General features: G+C 37.0%; 1 protein-coding gene across 1 annotated transcript; it reads right to left on the bottom strand.

The window, feature by feature from the left end:
- Positions 1–2,190: 2,190 nt before the first annotated feature.
- On the bottom strand, positions 2,191–2,589 carry LOC129677674 (40S ribosomal protein S12-like). The gene is given in 1 exon segment (XM_055608325.1): positions 2,191–2,589. A coding segment is annotated over 1 exon segment (399 nt).
- Between the last annotated feature and the right edge of the window lie 17,977 nt (positions 2,590–20,566).

Raw genomic sequence — 20,566 nt, 5'->3', positions numbered from 1 at the left:
AGGGAGTGGGATACAGCTGGGATACAGAGTTAACAAAATGTAACTAATAATAAAAAGAAAAAAAGTAAAAATTAAAAAAATAATTTGAAATAAGAAAAAAATGAGAAAAAGAAAAATGTAAACAAATCAGGATTCAAACATTAGGTATTTCAATATATCAAATATACTTGCAATGCGTGATGGTATAGAAAGTTTTAGAAATATGATCTAAATAAACATATTAATGTAAGACTTTGAGGATTACAATCCCACAATCTGTAAGAACACCAACAAATAAAACAATGAGAATTCACTTGATGCTTTGAATTTGGCCAAAAATGATTCATTAAACCTCATGTTTGATTATATATGTACACACACACACACACACACACACACATACACACACGTGTGTATGTGTGTGTGTGTGTGTGTGTATGTCCCCATCATCCTATAATTCTGTAAGTTGTACAATAGACAAAAAAGTTAAATTAACTGCCCAGAGCTACATGTTACACAGGAGTTGAATAAATGAACTCAAGCACTTCTTATTTCAAAGTAATTGTTAGTTATTAATTCTAATACTTCTTTTAGATTTTTGTTTAAATTGTTTCTTTTGTTTTTGAGATTATAATAGAATTACTTCATTTTCCCTTCCATTTTCTCCCTCCAAAACCCCCATACATGCCTTTCCACCTTTCTTCAAATTCATGATCTAATTTCTGCTAATTGTTATTGAATGCATATATGTATATTTATATGTATATACACATATATTATTGACTATAATCTTATCATTCCATATCATGTTATTTATATAATTTCAAGGCTGACACTTAACACTGGACAACCAATTCATATGTTTTTCTCTGCAGAGGACAATCTCTCTTGTTCCCAGGTTTCCTCAGTTGCCTATAGTTCCTTCTGCAGGGTTGAGGTCCCTGTGCTTTGTACTGTCCACTTTTTTTCTTGGTGTTATTCTCATTTAGTTCTTGTTTATACAAGAATATTAATGAGACTTTATGGTATAATTTATTAATATACACTTTATTGCATATGTATGGATATTTTTCCTTATGTATATCTGCAGTCCATGTGTGTACCAGGTTCCTAAGGAACTCAAATGGAACTGGAATTACAGATGTTTGTTAGCTGAAATGTAGGTTCTGGAGATCAAACCCATATCCCTTAGAAGAGCAGTGTGTGTTCTGAACTGCAAAAAGAGTCTCCATTCCAGCAGTTTCACAATAAAACTTCAACATAATATCCTATTAGGATCTTCTCAGCAATATTCAACTATTTTTATGAATACCACATGATAAACTGACACCAGGTGCAATATAGCATTTAAAATTTAGAACACAAGTCAAAACACATATTAAGAGTTTTTGTTTTAATGATATTATTAAAAAATGCCAAAATAAAATAACAAAATCAACTGAACATGACAGAACAAAAGGAAGAGGATAATGAGAAATACAATGTATTATAATTCTAAAACTGATCTTATTCAACAATCTGAACTTTGATATAAAGCAGCAAGCTATTCCTTGATTATGGGGGTCTTATTTGCATTCCACTTTTATGAGCAATGGAATATCTAAATAAACAATCAAATGGTAGTGTATGGAGAAGATCTGGAGGCTAAAAATCTAACTCCTTCATAGGATTTATAATTCTGATAATGTGACATAGAAACATTATCAGAAACTCTCTAGAGGTACTGACCAAGAGGTTATTTTATGTATACCATCAAATGGTCCATACAAATAATTTTAACATTACCTCTATTCAAAAGCATAAAAATGACAAGGGTACACTGCTCTGAGTTAACTAATCGTATTAACTTGTTGGAAAGCTATACATTCCTAGAGTAAATGAGAATGGGATTAATGATACTGAAATGAGAGCAAAGCAGCACCAGAAGAGTAGGCCATATCTGATGAAGGTATCAACAGTAGTAGCCTTCATATTATGTTATCAGTATTGGCATTGGCAGACAATGTTGTCTCAGAAAACAAAATGACTAGTACAGCAGCAGTATGGAATAATTTAGGTAATGACAAACAAGCTTCAGAAGCCACCAGCATAGTATTTCTCCATCCACATTGCAGAGCATAAAGAGGACTCCCATGTGGGATTTGGATATGATAACCATATAACTTATAATCTAAAGAGAGAATCCTTTTTTGAGCCAATATTTTTATTTATTCATTTCTTGCAGTTGAGGCACTCCTTGATCACATCCTTGCCCTGACATTCTTTGCCATAGTCCTTAACCACTATACAACTGCAACCAACCAATTTCTGTGGCTTCCTCTCTTAATTGATTTTACAGAGGCCTACCTATTCCCCTAGTTTCTTATTGTTATCATCCTTAATTACGTTGATTTGGTGTTCAGCACAGAGTGCCTCCATGAGCTTGACATGCATAGGCTTATTACAGTTAGATGCAAGCACACAAAGGTAAGCCTGGCGCATGTCTAAGGCTTTGGCAGCATTGTGTATGCCATTAGCTGGCCCAACATGGATCAGGGTGGTTTGCAGCACTTCTTGTAGAGTAGTATTGATGTTCATTACACCTCTAGCAGGAATGCCTTCCTTGGACATGGCTATGGATTATGGGTGAGGCCTAATTTTTTTTAAGTAAATTGGGTCTTTTTCTATTTTTTTTAAATTAATTCATTTTATATCCCTATTGTAGCCCCCTCCCTCATCTATTCCTGGTTCTGCCCTCCCTCTCACTTCCCCCATTCTCTTCCCCTAATCTTTAATGCACTCAAGCCTCCGCACAACTCAGAGGCAGAAGAGGAAAAGCAAAAGTGACTAATTTTAATGCTATTTGGCACAGAAAAAATAAAAAGAGTGAACAGAAGTACTGTTAGTTGGATATAGCAAGTTAAACACCCTGGGAACCCTGGGACATAAAATTTTCTGAGCATAGAGGAAAACTGACTTCTTAATTGTGTTTCTGAATTTAAAAATAGATTAATTATTCAGGTTTTTGGTAGCATACATGGATTATGTCATTATATCTATTTTTAAAATGAGCACTTCACGACCGATAAAGACAATTTTTTAAAATTCCCACCACTATATTCAATTATTTTCCAAGACATGTAGCTTTACTTGCAGTCATAAATTATATATATTTATAGGTTCCTTTCCCCATAAATTTAGTATAGTTTATAATTTCACTTTGAATTAAAGTATGGGAATTTTGCTTATATTAACTCACTGTCTCTGAAAAGCCTCTAGGTATTTAGTGAATTTTGGAGTGTTGATTGATTCAGGTAGTATGAGTAGAAATGCACATGACTGGGTAGTTGGAAGAACACCAGCCACATCTAAGGAGCTTAATTTTGATGTGAGGGATTATGAACAGTTCTTGTAGGTTTTCAGAAGTGTGGGAGGATTCATCTGAATTTAATAATACTTACTGCTTATTCTTGCTACATATAATCTGTTCTACATGAATTTATAATTTGTTTGGAAAGACAGAAATCTGCACATGAAACCATTAGTGGACAAACCAGGATGATTCATCACCAAGTGTGAAATTCAGTAATGAATAGAGTAGAACATGTCTTGAATATAGTACAGAAAAAAATATTAAGCACAATACTGATATTTCATCAGTTGGAAAACATAGTTCAAGATATTGATAGAGATGATTCATCCTGTAACAAATATTGACACTCCTACATTTTCATAATGTAGAGCTGTCATCGTAGTGTAACTGCCTATCCAATGATGACATTTTCTCAACCCCAATGATATCTCCTTATAAGTAACTTATGTATTCTGTTGTGACAATGTGACTGATTTTCAGTAGTGAAATGTGGGCAGAAATGTTGTGTATTACTTCAGAGATAGGTTATTCTGATGAAGCCTTTGTACTTTTGCAGTGCTTAATTTCTCTGCCTGCCAGCTTTATACAAAGCAATTCCAGGATCTACTATGGAAACTAGCTCTTTCAGTCACCATATGGAGAAAAGTGACATGTTGAAGAGGAACAACTACATTTGACTATTCACATTAATGAGAAATTCACTTCTATTTTGTTGATCCATGGGCACTTTCAGAATTTCTTTGCTTCAGCAATTAATATTGCTCCAAATAATGTGGACACTAAGTTTTACGGAAATCCTCAGTAACAGGCCATCTCATAGTTCTCCAGGATTTAATTGCTTACTGATTTGTATGCTCCATTATTCAATGTAATTAAGAAATGCATTAGTTGCCTCTCCATGTTTATCTAATAATAAGTGCTTCCAAAAGAAGATTAGAAAAATACTGATTTTTTTTTTACTCATACTTTTTTGCTCCTTCCTTGTTTAAAGTGATTCCAAAATGGATGAAATAAAGTTGCTATTTTTTTACACAGGTTTGCAAAATGGAAGTTAAACAGGTTAGCATACTTTCTGGACTTCAGAGTCGAAGTATGTTCTAAGTAGTTTGGAAAGGTACTCTTATTTACTTGAAGAAACTTATTTATCTCATCTAAAAATTATATAGTAAATTAACATTTAGTATAAGCACCTTATCTTGTGCAGCTCCAAGTGTCCAAGATTCCAAACTTCTTTTACTCTTAGATATACTGAATAACAGTTGCATTAGAATTCCATTAATCATGAGAGTTTAACTAAAAATTACACCATGGGTTAAACAGTTTTTACCTTACTTACTTTGAAATTCAATATCACAAAAATGTTCAAGAAGCAGATTTTATATTTAATGTCCTGCTCTTTGGCAGATTGATCTGGAACTGTTGTCATGTCAGATTTGAATTGGTTGGAGAGTTACAGAAGATTATTGTATTAGCCCATGCATGAGTTGATAAGCAAACTTTACTAAGGTACATGTAAGCAGATTTGAAGAGAGGGCAAGCACATGTTTCAAACTTGCATGACTTAAAGCATAATTCTCTAAAAAGTAATCTTGAAAATAAGTATAAACCCAATGAAATTTCAAATAGGATATTCCTTTATATCTTTATCTTAGAAAATAATTCCAATATTTATCTGAAAAGCAAAAAGAGACCTTTGCAAAATAGGTTAATACTTTAGGATAGGTAGCAAGAAAAGATGATGATCATAGGAAACATTAAAATATGTGCTAATAAATATTACATGTAGGATATAAGTGCTTGATTACAAAAACAAACAACTGTGAGAAATTTAAGAGAATAACACAAATTGGCACAAGTATTAAATTGATTAGCATAAGAATGACATTTAAGAAGCAATATAAGAGTATTAATTGAATAAGTGTTAATTAAAAATAACTAGTAGAATGGTGGTTCTCAAGGTGTAGTACCTACACTGTACAATGAAGACCATATAACAAACAAAATATCAGGCATAATGAAACTGGAAGTTGGAGACCTAAAAACTACCATTTTTAAATTTAATTTATTTTTCTTTCTTTTTTTAAATTTATTTTACATCCCAAGTATGCCCCCTCTCGCTTCTCCTCCCACTTCTCCCTTTCCCTCTTCCCATCTCCCTTTCTCCTCAGAAAAGGAAAGCTCCCTTCTCCCATATCAGCCTTTCCCAGCACATCAAGTTACATCAGGATTGAGCATATCTTCATCCCCTGTGGAGAGGAAAGATAGCCCATCCAGGTGGAATTTAGAGCCCATGTTAGAAACAGCTGCCTCCCACCCACTTGCCAGGCAACCTCTGTGAAGACCAAGTAGCCCATTGGGTACATGTGTGCAGGAGGCTTATGTCCAGATAATGCATGCTCCTTAGTTGATATATCAGTCTCTAAGCCTCCATGGGACTGGGTTAGTTGTATCTGTGGGTCTTCTTGTGAGATCCCTGTCCCCTCCAGGTCCTTCCATCTTTCCCCCAACATTTCCTCAGGACCTCCAGCATTCCACCCAATGCTTGGCTGCAAGTCTTAGTATGTGTCCTGATCCACTACTGCCTAGAGCCTCCCAAACTACAGTCAAGTTAGGCTCCTGTCTGCAAGCATAGCAGAGTATCCTTAATAGTGTCACATACAGGCTCTCTACTGTGGGGTGGATCTCAGGATGGGCCAATTATTGATTGGACTTTCCCTCAATCTCTGCTCCCTCATTATCCCTGTACTTCTTGTAGGCACAGTAATTTTTGGATCAAAGAATTTTTTGGGGATGGGCTGTTGTTCCCTTCCTTCCACTAGTCTTACTGGTTAGGATGTCGTCTCTTCAGTCTTCACATCCCCCTTGTTAGGAGTCTTAGCTAGAGGCACACCAATGTCCTCCCAGGAGCCTACTGTGTCAGGGCTTCCAGCTTGACAAAGAGATGTTCCTCCTCAGTTTCCCCTTTTATTCTTAGCTCTCTTAACTCCCCCTATTATCCCCATATCATAGCCCTATCATGTTTCCCTCCCTATTCTACTTCCTGTCCATTCCTCTCTCTTCATCCACCTCTGTTGTGTATTGTAATTGCCCTTCTGAGTAATATTCTGGCTCACTCCCTTGGGCCCTTCTTGTTACTTAGCTTCTTTGGGTCTGTGAATTGTAATATGGTTATTTTATATTGTAGGTCTAATACCAACTTATAAGTGAGAATATACCATTTGTGTCTTTCCGCTGCTGGGTTACCTCACTCAGGATGATCTTTTCTAGTTCCACCCAATTGCCTGCAAATTACATCATTTCTTTGTTTTTAATAACTGAGTAGTATTCTATTGTGTAAATGTACCACAGTATCCAGTCTTCTGTTGAAATACATCTAAGTTGTCTCCAGTTTCTGGCTATTATAAATGAAACTGCTATGAACATAGCTGAGTAATTATTTCCAAGTGATTTTTTGAGTAATTCTTTCCAAGTGATTTTTGAGAACAACTAAGCTATAGTTGGGAGCATTAGATATTTCAGGACAACAATCAGTCATTAGTTCAGCAATATCTGCCACTTACGTGGCTGCTTGTGATTGAATATCTCTGTTCTTCATAGTCACTGTGAGACCCCTACAGACATAAATTCTAATATATCTGTATTCAGAAATGTGTAATGCAAAAGTGAAAAAAAGCCCCTGTAATGTAAGAATTAACTATGTGATGATCCATGACAATAAAGAAGAAAATGGGAAAGAAGAAGTTGACGTGATCACTGTTATCTATGTCACTTATCTGAATATCATGGATGAAGAAAATGTTTAACTGCAACAAATGACATCATACTGTAGGAATATCCAGGTCACTATTTGTAAAATATACACCATAAAAAAACTTCAGTACTTATGGAAAAAAGTATAAGGACTTAGAAAATCTTTCTCTATAACAGATACTTTGTATAAAATTATTTCTTATTTTTTTGCTTCCTTGAGACATATATATGTATATATGTTTTCTTGTCTTCTATCCTCTTTCCAAATTTCCCCCACACTATTCCATCTTGAATTCACAGCCTTCTTTTCTTTAATCATTATTGTTACATATATAACTTAAACCTGCTGAATCCATTTAGTGTTGCATATATTTATAATATATTATATATATATATATATATATATATACATACATACATATATACAAATATATATGTTTAATACGGATAATTCAGTACTGGATAACCACTTAGAGAGCTTATTCCTGAAGAACACTATTGTTTTTTTCTTTTAGCAGTCTGTCTGAAGAAACTCTCAGCAGTTCCTCATCTAAGGGATTTGTGAGCTTTCTTCCATTCACAGTGGCATTTTAAATATGTCTGTAATTGTTCAGAACTTGTTTAGGTAACCAATCTTCTCTTCCACCATTTTCCCCATTTCCCTTTCTCTTACCATTTTTTCCCATTTCCTTCTCCATGAAACACGCCTCCTACTATTCCGCTTGCCTACAGGGCTTAATTTAAATATAATTTCCTTAAATAAATATTTCTTCATATTTTCAGCAATATTAGTTATCTAGTCACCCCTTATATAAAATTCTATGTATTTTATATCCCCTATTGAAATATATAATTACATGTATATATTTGTTTTTGTTTACACTAGTAAGAAACTTCAATGAAGTTTCATTGTTTCATGAATATCCTGAAATTTGAACAGTTTCTGAAATTTTAGATAACTTTAATTTTAACAATAAATGAGGAAGAAGAAAAGAGGAAGAGAAAGGGAAGAAGAAGGAAAGAGGACAGAATAATGTAATAAAGAGAGAGAAAAATTCATATAAAGTATTGAAATCTTTACATCAAAATTTTGGCAACTGTTATTTCTCTTTTTTAATTCTTTATTAATTACACTTTATTCACTTTGTATCCCACCTGTGATTCCCTCTCTCCGCCCATCCCAATCCCTCCCTTCCTCCATCCTCTCCATGAATGCCCCTCCCCAAGTCCACTGATAGGGAAGATCTTCTTTTCCTTCCTTCTGATCCTAGTCAATTAGGTCTCCTCAGGAGTGGCTGCATTGTCTTCTTCTGTGGCCTGGTAATGCTGCTTCCCCCTCAGGGGGAGGTGATTAAAGAGCAGGCCAGTCAGTTCATGTCAGAGACAGTCCCTGTTCCTATTACAATGGAACCAACTTGGATATTGAACTGCCATGGGCTACATCTGTGCAGGGGTCTTAGGTTATCTCCATGCATAGTCCTTTGTTGGAGTATCAGTCTCAGGAAAGACCCCTGTGATCACAATTTTTGGTTCTGTTGCTCTCCTTGTGGAGTTCCTGTCCTCTCCAGAATTTACTGTTTCCCATTTCTTTCATAAGATTCCCTGCAACCTTTCCAAAGGTTGCCCATAAGTCTCAGCATCTGCATTGATAGTCTGCAGGGCAGAGCCTTTCAGAGGTCCTCTGTGTCAGGCTCCTGAATTGTTCCCTCTTTTCTCCTTCTTCTGATGTCCATCCTGTTTGCCTTTCTGGATAGGAATTGAGCATTTTAGCAAGACTCATCCCTCTTGATTAGTTTCTTTAGGTGTACAGATTTTAGTAGTTTTATCTTATGTTATATGTCTATATGAGTGAGTATATGCCATGTGTGTCTTTCTAATTCTGGGATAGCTCACTCAGGATGATCTTTTCCAGATCCTACCATTTACCTGCAAATTTCATGATTTCCTTGTTTTTTATTGCTGAGTATTATTCCATTTTGTAGATGTACCACAATTTCTGCATCCATTCTTCAGTTGAGGGCCATCTGGGCTGTTTCCAGCCTCTGGCTATTATAAATAAGGCTGCTACAAACATGGTTGAGCAAATGTCCTTACTGTGTACTTGAGCCTCTTTTGGGTATATGCCTAGGAGTGGTATAGCTGGGTCTTGAGGAAGCGTTATTCCTAATTGAGTAAGTACCAGATTGACTTCCAAAGTGGTTGTACCAGTTTACATTCCCACCAGCAATGGAGGAGGGTTCCACTTTCTCCACAACCTCTCCAGCATATGTTGTCACTTGAGTTTTTCATCTTGGCCATTCTGATGGGTGTAAGGTGAAATCTCATCGTCATTTTGATTTGCATTTCCCTGTGGCTAATGAGGTTGAGCATTTAAGTGTTTCTCTGCCATTCGATATTCCTCTATCAAGAATTCTCTGTTTAGCTCTGTACTCCATTTTTTAATTGGATTACTTGATTTGTTGCTGTTTAACTTCTTGAGTTCTTTATATATACTGGATATTAGCCTTCTGTCAGATATAGGGTTGGTGAAGAATTTTTCCTAATCTGTAGGCAGCCGTTTTTGTTTTGATGACAGTGTCCTTTGCTTTACAGAAGCTTTTCAGTTTCATGAGGTCCCATTTATTGATTGTTGATCTTAGAGCCTGTGTTGTTGGTGTTCTGTTCTGGAAGTTGTCTCCTGTGCCAATGAGTTCAAGGCTCTTCCTCACTTTTTTTTTTCTAAGCGTTTAGTGTGTCTGGTTTTATATTGAGGCTAAAAATGTGAATGTAATTATTTAATTTTTTCCCATATTTTTTTTAAAAAAATGTGCATTGAGTAATTTTTTTAAACTTTTACAATCAAAATAATGAGAGTTAGCAGACGAAACAAAAAGAAAATTTTAATGAGTGGCAAGTCTCTTGCTTGTGCCACTAAACAGAAGGTAGTAGTAATTTGATTTCTGGAAAAGAAAATGTTATCCTTGAAGTAAATATTGGTGTGATATGGTTTGGAGGAGGAATATGGATAAATTTAAGAATGAAGTTAGAAACAGTGATATCAGTTTTTGGCTTGAGCAATGGGAAGCTATTAATTTGTTATAAAGGGAACATGAGGATATTCTTTGGCAATTTTTGTTTTATTTGTGACATTTAAGTAGAAGCATTTTCTGTTGGACTCTGTTATCTGTAGTTCAGTGAATATTATGCAGTTGGAAATAGTTTTGGAAATTATAAGATTATAGATAGTAAACAACAACAACAAGAGTTAGCCAGAGACCCAAAAATTTAAACTGATCTTTCTCCAAAAGTCTCAATGTTTATCTTCATGTTTTAATAACAACTAAATTGTGAAAGTGTCAATGTACTCCCGTGTTTAAATTCCCATAGTAATTGAGCATTCTATATAAAATACCACCTTTGTCCAATCATTTTTTTTTATTTATGATACATATTTTTTCAATTCTTCCTTCTTTTTGAAGAGTTTTTCGAGATGACTCAACTATGCATTTGGATAGAGACCAGTAATGGCAGTAGATTCTTATATTTTAAAAACATTCCATACTCAGTATTTGATGAATTCCTCTCTTACATGTCATTGGAGTATTTCTCATTGTAAAATGTTAGACTATAGCTGACAGTTAATTTTAAATATTTAGAAATTTATAGAAAGTAGTACAGGACAGCAAGAGACTGTGATGCTATTAAGATGGTATGTTCCACATTATAGTTAACTTCTTTAAAATGTGCTGGGTGGTCAGGGGTGGTGGCCTATGCTTGTACCTCAGGAGGTGCCAGCAGAAGGATCTCTGATTTTGATGTCAGCACTTCTAGAAAGCAAGATCCTGTTTCAAAAGACAAAAAGAAACAAAAACATGCCAGCTTTTTTTTCTCATTTGATCAAGTAAAACAATTATTTAAGCTTAGATTTCTCAGGGTGATGAAACTTTTCCTACTACACATAAACTTTATACATTTTTAAGTCTCATATCTAACTCCACTGTAATAACTAGCTCTTCCATATTAGATATTTATACAAAGCTTCTGATTAAATCTGAATCATCACTCTCATGCCAAAAATCAATTTAAAAATATTTTATCTTCCTTTGAAAAATGCTAAGTGATTTCACATGCATAGTAAATATCAACTTGTTAATATTCTGTGTGTTTTATATAAAGGCAAAACTTCCTTCAGACTATCTGCCATTAGATTATGTGCAATAACATTTATTCAGTATCTCCTGTTTAAGGTTTCCAGTAGACAGACACCTTGTTCAGTCAAGCGGTTAGGAATAGCTACAGCAAAAAGAATATTTTAGTCATTATTACATATTTTCAGTGATAAAACATAAATGAAAAATTTAAATGTATAATAAAACTCAGATTTCTAATGCTAACAAAAGGTATTATATATTGACAGCAGTAATTTCACCAAAGGGCCTAGCAGCATATCAAAGCAGATGCTGAGACTCATAACCAAACCTTCGGCAGAGTGCAAGGAGTCATATGATAAAAGGGGGAGTTAATATGACCGGGATGGGACAGGAGCTCAACAAGGACAAAATATAACAGGGCACGGGGGTCCTCTATGAGATTGTTTCTCCAACCAAGGACCACGTTTGGATATAACCTAGAACCCCTGCTCGGATGTAGCCCATGGTAGCCCAATATCCAAGTGGGTACCTTAGTAAGGAGAAACATGAACTATTTCTGACATGAACTCAAGGACTGGCCCCTTCCCTGGACCCTGAGGGAGGAACAGCCTTGCTAGGCCACAGAGGAGGACATTGCTGCCAGTACTGAAGATACCTGATAAGCTAGGGTCAGTCAGATGGAAGGGGAGGAGGACCTCCCCTAGCAGTGGACTTGGAAAGGAACAGGGAGGAGATAAGCGAGGGAGGATAGGATTGGGAGGGAATGAGGGAGGGGGCTATGGCTGAGATACAACGTAAATAACCTGTGATGAATATTTAAAAGAATCACCAAAGGGAACATTCTTAGAGGCTTTCAGATTAATTAGAAATCATTTACATATTCTTTATCAGGTCCTTCTTCAACTAACATCTTCACAAATGACCTTTTCTTTTCTTTACTTATGACTAATCCAAAGACTATGTGTTTCCCCAAACAAAAACATGTATTTTCCCCAATAAACACTTCTTAAGAATAAATGACTTATGCTCCTAAGGAAGGCTTGAATACGGTCAGGTTATGTGCAGTGCTTGAAACACATTTTCCAGATTTTGCATTAGCTCTCCTCAAGCAAGAGAGATAGCTCTGGCTTCTGAGGGTGGAATAATTGGAATTGTGTTTAGGAACTTGTTTTGCTCAACTTTATTTGTTGATGTCTTGAGCACATATGGACTGGGTGTCCCATGTCTGGAAAAAAATACAAGTTTAGTGAGTATCGTATTTATGCACTCTGCACATTGATCTATCACAAAAAAAATTAAAAATAAAAACATCTGTATATACATCATCCTTCAATCAAAGCAATTTAAATGTGTAAAGCATTAGAAACTTAGTTCACCATATTTGACTGAAAGCTTTTTTTGTTCTTATTCTGGAAAACTGCAGTAATTTTTAATACTATCTGCTAATGAGGAGATGCATTTAGTCAATATTATTCTTTGACTTATGGATAATTTTAGTTAAGGTTTCGGTTGCTATGACCAAACACCATTTGGCCAATAACAACTTGAGTATAGGTCTTTTCTAAGATTGATATTCCAGCAAAGGACCACTTGTAGAAATAGCCTGGAACCCCTGCACAGAGGTAGCCCATGGCAGTTCAGTGTCCAAGTGTGTTCCATAGCAACAGGAACAGGGACAGTCTCTGACATGAACTCAGTGGCTGCCTCTTTAATTACCTCCCTCTGAGGGGGGAGTAGCCTTATCATGCCACAGAGGAAGACAATGCAGCCACTCCTGCTGAGACCTGATAGACTAGGGTGAGAAAGAATGGGAGGAGGACCTTCCTTATTAGTTGACTGGGGGCAGGGCAAGGGTGGGAAAGAGGGAAGGTGGGAGGGATTGGAAGGGGCAGAGAAAGGGAGCTACAGGGGCGATACAAAGTGAATAAACTGTAATTAATAAAATAATTTTTTCTCAGATTTTTATTATTGTTTATTATTAGTAGTTACATTTTATTAACTCTATATCCCCACTTTTTCCCCCATCCCTTATTCCCTCCCAATCCCACCCTTTCTCATTCATGTCCTCCCTGCCCCTGTTCAAGTCCACCAATTGGGGAGGACCTCCTCCCCTTTCATCTGGCCCTGTTTTATCAGGTATCTTCAGGACTGGCTGCAAAGTACTCCTCTGTGGCCTAGCAAGACAGCTACTCACTTAGGGGATGGGGAGGTCAAAGAACCTGCCATTGAGTTCCTGTCAGAGATAGTCCCTGTTCCCCTTACTATGGGAAAACAATTGCTTATTGAGCTACCACGAGCATCAAACAAGCAAAGGTTCTAGGTTACATCTATACACGGTCCTTGGCTGGAGAAACAGTTTCAAAAAAAAAAACCCTGTGCCCAGATATATATGGTCCTTGTGGGGCTCCTTTCCAGTTCATACTAACTCCCCTTCTGCAGAAGGTTTGGTTATGAGTCTTAGAATCTGTTTTGAAACACGGCTTGGTAGAGTCTTTCAGATGCCTTCTGCGGTAGGCTACTGTCATACATCCAATGCACATCTTGTCTTTCTATGTGAGGATTGATCATCTTACCCCGTGTCTGCTTTCTTGATTATCTTCCTTAGGTATATAGATTTCATTCTGTTTATCATATCTTGTAGGTCTATATAAGCGAATATATACCATGCTTGTCTTTCTCCATCTGGGATACTTCACTCAGAATGATCTTTTCTAGATCCCACCATTTACCTGCAAATTTCATGATTTCCTCATTTTTGATTGCTGAGTAGTATTCCATTGTGTAAAAATACCACAATTTCTGTACCATTCCTCCGTTGACGGACATCTGGGTTGTTTCCAGGTTCTGGCTATTACAAATAAAGCTGCTACAAACATGGTTGAGCAAATGTCCTTACTGTGTACTTGACCCAATTTTGGGTAAATACCTAGCAGTGGTATAGGTGGGTCTTGAGGAAGCACTATTCCTAATTGTCTGAGAAAGCGCCAGATTGACTTCCAAAGTGGTTGTACCAGTTTACATTCCCACCAGCAATGGAGGAGGGGTCCTCTTTCTCCACAACCTCTCCAGCATGTGTTGTCACTTGAGTTTTTCATCTTGGCCATTCTGATGGAGTAAGGTGAAATCACAAGGTTGTTTTGATTTGCATTTCCCTGATGGCTATTGAGGTTGAGCATTTCTTTAAGTGTTTCTCTGCCATTCTATATTCTTCTATCAAGAATTCTCTGTTTAGCTCTGTTCCCCATTTTAAAATTGGATTACTTGGTTTGTTGCTTTTCAGCTTCTTTAGTTCTTTATATATACTGGATATTAGTCCTCTGTCAGATAAAGGGTTGGTGAAGATTCTTTCCCAATCTCTAGGCAGTCGTTTTATTTTAATGATGGTGTCCTTTGCTTTACAGACGCTTTTCAGTTTCATGAGGTCCCATTTATTGATTGTTGCTCTTAGAGCCTGTGCTGTTGGTGTTCTGTTCAGGAAATTGTCTCCTGTGCCAATGAGTTCTAGGCTGTTCCCCACTTATTCTTGGAACAGATTTAGAGTATCTGGTTTTATGTTGAGGTCTTTGATTCACTTGGACTTTAGTTTTGTGCATAGTGATAAATATGGATATATTTTCATTTTTCTGCATGTAGACATAGAGTTGGACCAGCACCATTTGTTGAGGTCGCTGTGTTTTTTTCCATTGAATGGTTTGGCTGCTTTGTTAAAAATTGAGTATTCATAGTTGTGTGGGATTATTTCTTGGTCTTCTATTCAGTTCCATTGATCCTCCTTTCTGTTTCTATGCCAATACCATGCAGTTTTTATTACTATTGCTCTGTAGTACACCTTGAGATCGGGGATGGAGATACCTCCAGATGATCTGTTGTTTTATACAATCATTTTGGAGAGTCTGGGTTTTTTGTATCTCCATATGAAGCTGAGAATCTTATTTTCAAGGTCTGTAAAGAATTGAGTTGGTATGTTGATGGGAATTGCATTGAATCTGTAGATTGCTTTTGGCAGGATGGCCATTTTCACAATGTTAATCCTACCAATCCATGAGCACAGGAGATCTTTCCATCCTCTGATATCTTCTTCAATTTCTTTCTTCAGAGACTTGAAGTTTTTCTCAAACAGGTCTTTCACTTGCTTGGTTACTGTCACCCCAAGGTACTTTATGTGATTAGTGGTTATTGTGAAGGCTGCTGTTTCCCTTATTTCTTTCTCGGCCCTTTTGTCTTTGGTATACAGGAGGGCTTCTGATTTTTTTGAGTTGATTTTGTATCCAGCCACTTTGCTGAAAGTGTTTATCACCTGGAGGAGTTCTCTGGTTGAATTTTTGGGTAGGCTCATAAAAACTTTCATATCATATGTGAATAGTGGAATGTTGAAGTCTCCCACTATCAAGGTGTTGAGATCGATGTGTGATTTAAATTTTAGTAATATTTCGTTCATGAATTTAGGCCCTCTTGTATTTGGGGCATTGATGTTCAGAATTGTGATGTCCTCTTGGTGGATTTTCCTTTGATGAGAATTTAGTGTCTCTCCTCATATCTTTTGATTAATTTTGGTTGAAAGTCTATTTTATTAGATATTAGGATAGCTACCCCAGCTTGTTTTTGGTTCCATTTGCTTGAAAGACATTTTTCTAGCCCTTTACTCTGAGGTAGTGTTTATCTTTGTCGCAGAGATGCATTTCTTGGATGCAGCATAATGTTGGATCCTATTTCTGCACCCATTCTGTTAGTCTGTATTTGAGTCCATTGATGTTGATAGATAATAGTGACCAATAAATGTTAGTTTCTTTTGTATTGGAGCCAGTGGTCTTACTGTGTTTCATTGCTTGTTTTCTTTTCATTTTTGTTGTTATATTATCTGCATGCCATGTTTTTTTTTTGGGGGGGGTGAAGTCGTTTTCATTGGATTGGAGTTTTCCTTCTAGTATCTTCTGTAGGGCTGGTTTGCTGTGTAATTATTGAATAAATTTAGTTTTATCATGGAATATTTTGTTTTCTCCATCTATGTTGATTGAAAGCTTTGCAGGGTATAGTAGTCTTGGTTGACATTTGTGATCTCTTAGAGTCTCCATGACACTTCCCCAGGCCCTTCCGGCTTTCCTAGTTTCTGACGAGAAGTTCTGTGTGATTCTGATAGGTTTACCTTCATATTACTTGGCCTTTTCCCTTGCTGCTTTTAATATATTTTCTTTGTTCCTTACATTTAGTGTTTTGAGTATGATGTGACGTGATGTGTTTCTTTTCTGGTCTAGTCTATTTGGTGTTCTGTAGGCCTCCTGTATATGTATGGACATCTCTTTCTTTAAGTTGGGAAAATTTTCTTCTATGATTTTCTTGAAAATATTTTCTGGACCTTGGAGCCTGGAGTCTTCTTTTTCATCAATTCCTATTATTCTTAGATTTCATCTTTTCATGGTGTCCTTGATTTCTTGGATATTTTGTGTTTGGGACTTTTCTGATTTTACTTTTTCTTTGAGAGAAGTATCAATTTCTGTTAGTGTATCTTCAGCAGCAGAGATTCTCTCTTCCATCTCTTTTATTCTGTTGGTGATGCTTACCTTTGTGGTTCCTGATCTTTTCTCCAAGTTCTCCAGCTCAAGGGTTTGCTCAGTTTGTGTTTTCTTTATTGAATCTAATTCTGTTTTCATGCCTTGCACCATTTCCTTCATCTATTTGAATGTGGATTCCTGTCTCTCTACAATGGTCTCTATTTTTTTCTTCATTTCCTTTCTATATGCCACTAATTTTACCTCTGCTTGTGCCTCTATTGGTTTGGCTATATTTGCCTGTGTTTCTTTAAGAATTTTGTCTATTTCTTCTTTCTTTACCTCCAATTGACTGGCCAAGTCTTTGAAAGATTTGTTCATTTCCTCTTTAACTGATTGAATTTGCATGGTTATTGTTCTGAAAGAGTTGATTGTTTCCTCTTTATGAGCCTCAAATAGTTGGGTAAGCATAGCTTTAAAGTCATTTTCCTATGCTTCTGTTGAATTGGAGTATCCATCCATTTTGGGGGTTGCTGGTGAAATCATGATGTCCTGATTTATGTTGGAAGTGTTCTTTGCCTACCCCTGGCCATTGGCTTATTTGAAACTTTCCCTGTTTGTTTTTGGTTTCTGCAGTTCAGACTGGTTGAACCCTTGAGTGTGTGGGAAGGGCTCTGCACTGTAAATGTAGCAGATACTAGTGATGGTCGCAGAGCAATTTCTGGCATTAACTACCTTAACTCCTCAATTGGACCCACAGAGTAGGGGCTTCAATGTCCCAATTGACCCTCTGTTTCCCAAAGTGGGTATGTGGGTATGTGGGTGGGAGGGGTTCAATGCCTGGCTTCTGTTTTAGAAGGACCCTGGGTCTGGGGCTCTGCAGATTCTCAAGGGTGCACTCACTCTCAGGCAGGTCACTTGGCAGGGATTGGGGTATCCGGGCTCTCTGCTCTCTGGTTTGGCCCTGGTTGGTCTTAAGCTGGAGGACTGATGTGCCCGGCCAGCTCAGTTCTGCTCTGCTGCCAGGTTAGGAAGTCCCACTGTGGCTGGAGACTGGGTTGCCTGTCCAGATGCTTTCTGGGAAGTCCTGTGGGTTCTCCACTGTGCTCTCCAAGCTTGGGAGGCCCAGCACCTGATGTGCCTAGCTTGTATGGCGTTTCTGCCTGGTTTTGGTGAGCATATAGTGTATTCTCTGTCACTGTGGGATTAGGCGGGCCATACAGTCATCCTGTGGAACCAGTATGGCAGCTAGCAGACTCTGGCCCTGGGAGGATGGTGCAGCCACGCGGGTCTGGGACTCTGAGACTGGTACCGCTGGCAGTTGCTGCTAAAGGGCTAGGAGCTCTGCCTCAGTGGCTGCAGACCCCAGGTAGTTAGGTCTGCGCTGAGAATCTCCATTAGTCCGCTGTGAGGAGGAGTTAGATCTGGGAGAGCTGGGAGATCAAAGGATCGTTTCTCTCCTTCCCCAAACAAGTCCTGTGACCGGAGACCAAAGTTCTCACCTCCTGTGATATTCCCTGTTGTTTAGAAAGCCTCTCCGTTGTTTTCCTGGGTTCAGAGGTCCTTCCACTCACCAACTCAGACATTCAACTCTTCCACAGCTCAGAATCTGTGTGTGCTAGTTGCCATCTTCTAATAAAATAATTTTAAAAAGAAAAGAAAAATGTCATCCACTAAAAAAAAAAGAATTTTCTTAAGACCATACTTCCACTTCATACTCCATCCCTGCTGGAAGTTAAGGCAAGTACTCAAAGCAGAAAATTGGAGTCAGGAAGTGAATTAGATATTATGGAATAGTGATGTTTACTGTCTTGTTATCTTATACATACCAGGACCTCCTACCCAGGAAAAACATTGCACAAAGAGATCCAGCCCTTTCTCCATCAACTACCAATGAAGAAAATGCAGCATAAGCTTGTCCATAAGACAAGCATTTTCAGTTCCATCTTTCCAATAAGTCTAGCTCGCATCAAAGTGATTAAAAAAAAGTACATCTCTGATCCAGTTGTCTTTAGCCATCTCTCTAGATTTTGTGGTAGCATTTGTTACATTCGGATATACCATATAATTTAATTTTCTCCTCTGTACACATTAAAATCAATTTTATGAAAGTGAGAGGTTTATATTTTGTTATTGCTTTGTCTTAAAAGAAATGTCTGGCATATAGCATAAAATAAAGCTTTCTGAGTTTTTGTCTAAAGAAAATTCAGGGGTAAAATCCTTGACTAACAAACACAAGGCCCCAAGTTCAATCCCTAGGACTGAAAAAAAGTTAAAAGTCACTGAATTAGTGAATGGATTAATGGAATAGTATAAAGATTACAATGGAAATTAAATGATATATAAAATGATTTTGAAATATACAGTTTTGAAATGCCAACTCAATATCAGTCAAACACAAATTTCTCTGTGATAGTATTGTGAGACACCAAAGCAGATTTTCTTCCACTTTATATTTAATCACACAGCTCCATTGTAAAATTCACCATACCACAGTGAAATGATGTATTAGTCTATTTCATTGTTGGGCTATGCCATCTTTGAAGATAGGCATTAGCTTCTCTGCTTCTCTCTTCTCCTATTATATAAACTGATTATTGATTGGAGAAGATAGAAAATTTAGTAAACATGGGGTTTAATTCTTGGTATTAAAGTCTCGAGAGTGTATCTGATTAGATAAAAAAAAAAAAGGAAAACAGCATAGCCAAAGTGCTGAAAACTTATGAGACTGAATAAATAAGGTATTTTTAAATTTTCCATTTGAGAGCACTTTTCATGTGTGAACTTATTATGTGACGTCAAGTTTGCAGATTCAGAAAATAGGTATGCAAATCAAGCAATTACTAATAATAAATATAAGTCCTTATTTTAAACAATTTTTCAGTATACACATTAATGAAATAAATGTACTTGCTTACTTTTTCATTCAGATTTAATTTTGATTGTTATTTGATGCTGTAGGTTACAGACTATTTTCAACATTTCTATTCTATAATAATCAGTGCTAAGAAAACCCTGACACATAAATAAATATAGTAACATTCCAGAAGTATATTTAGGGATATTTCAGAAATTGCTGAAACTAATGTTCATAACCTCAGATAAAAATCAATTTAATGAGTAGTTTTTCTTCACAATTTATTCATTATATATCCTGATTGAAGCCCCCTCCCACAACTACCCCAGTCCCACCCTCCCTCTCTTTTCCACTCAACCCCTTCCCCTAGTCCACTGAAATGGGGCATTCTCCACTATTGAAGTCTCCCTATAGCTTGTTAAGTCTCATCAGGACTATTTGGATCCTCTTACTCTGTGTTCTGGCAAGAATGCATGATCAGCGGAGAGTAATCAGAAAGCAGTAAACAACATTCATAATGGAGTCAACCCCTGACCCCCTTCCTCAGAGATCCACGGAGAGAATGAGTTGCCAATTTGTGACATCTGAGCAGGGCTTCTAGGTCCTCTCCATGCATGTTGCTTGGTTGGTGGTTCAATCTCTGCTGGAACCCCTGGGTTCTGATCTTTTAGTTTTGTTGGTCTGCTTATGGGGCTCCTGTCCCATCTATGTCTCTCATATCTCACCCCTATCTTCCTCCGTAAGATACCATGCACTCTGCCCAAAGTTTGGCACTGAGTTTCAGCATCCACTTTAATCCTCCGTTTAGTGAATCCTTTCAGAAGACCCTCTATAGTAGACTCCCATCCAGTTTCTTCTCTGCCATGGATTCTGGTGTCTATTCTGTTTGACATTCTGAATGAGAGTTAAGCATCCTCCCTAGGGTCCTATTTAGTGTTTGGCTTCTTTAGGTCTGTTGATGGATGTGCTATATTACACAGCTAATATCTGCTTATTAGTGAGTGTATACCAT

This window comes from Psammomys obesus, unplaced genomic scaffold (genome assembly GCF_907164565.1).
Source record: "Psammomys obesus unplaced genomic scaffold, mPsaObe1.curated_primary_1811, whole genome shotgun sequence".
In the NCBI taxonomy this organism is placed as follows: Eukaryota; Metazoa; Chordata; class Mammalia; order Rodentia; family Muridae; genus Psammomys; species Psammomys obesus.
Note: the sequence above shows the minus strand (reverse complement) of the source record. Positions and strands in the feature narration are given on the sequence as shown.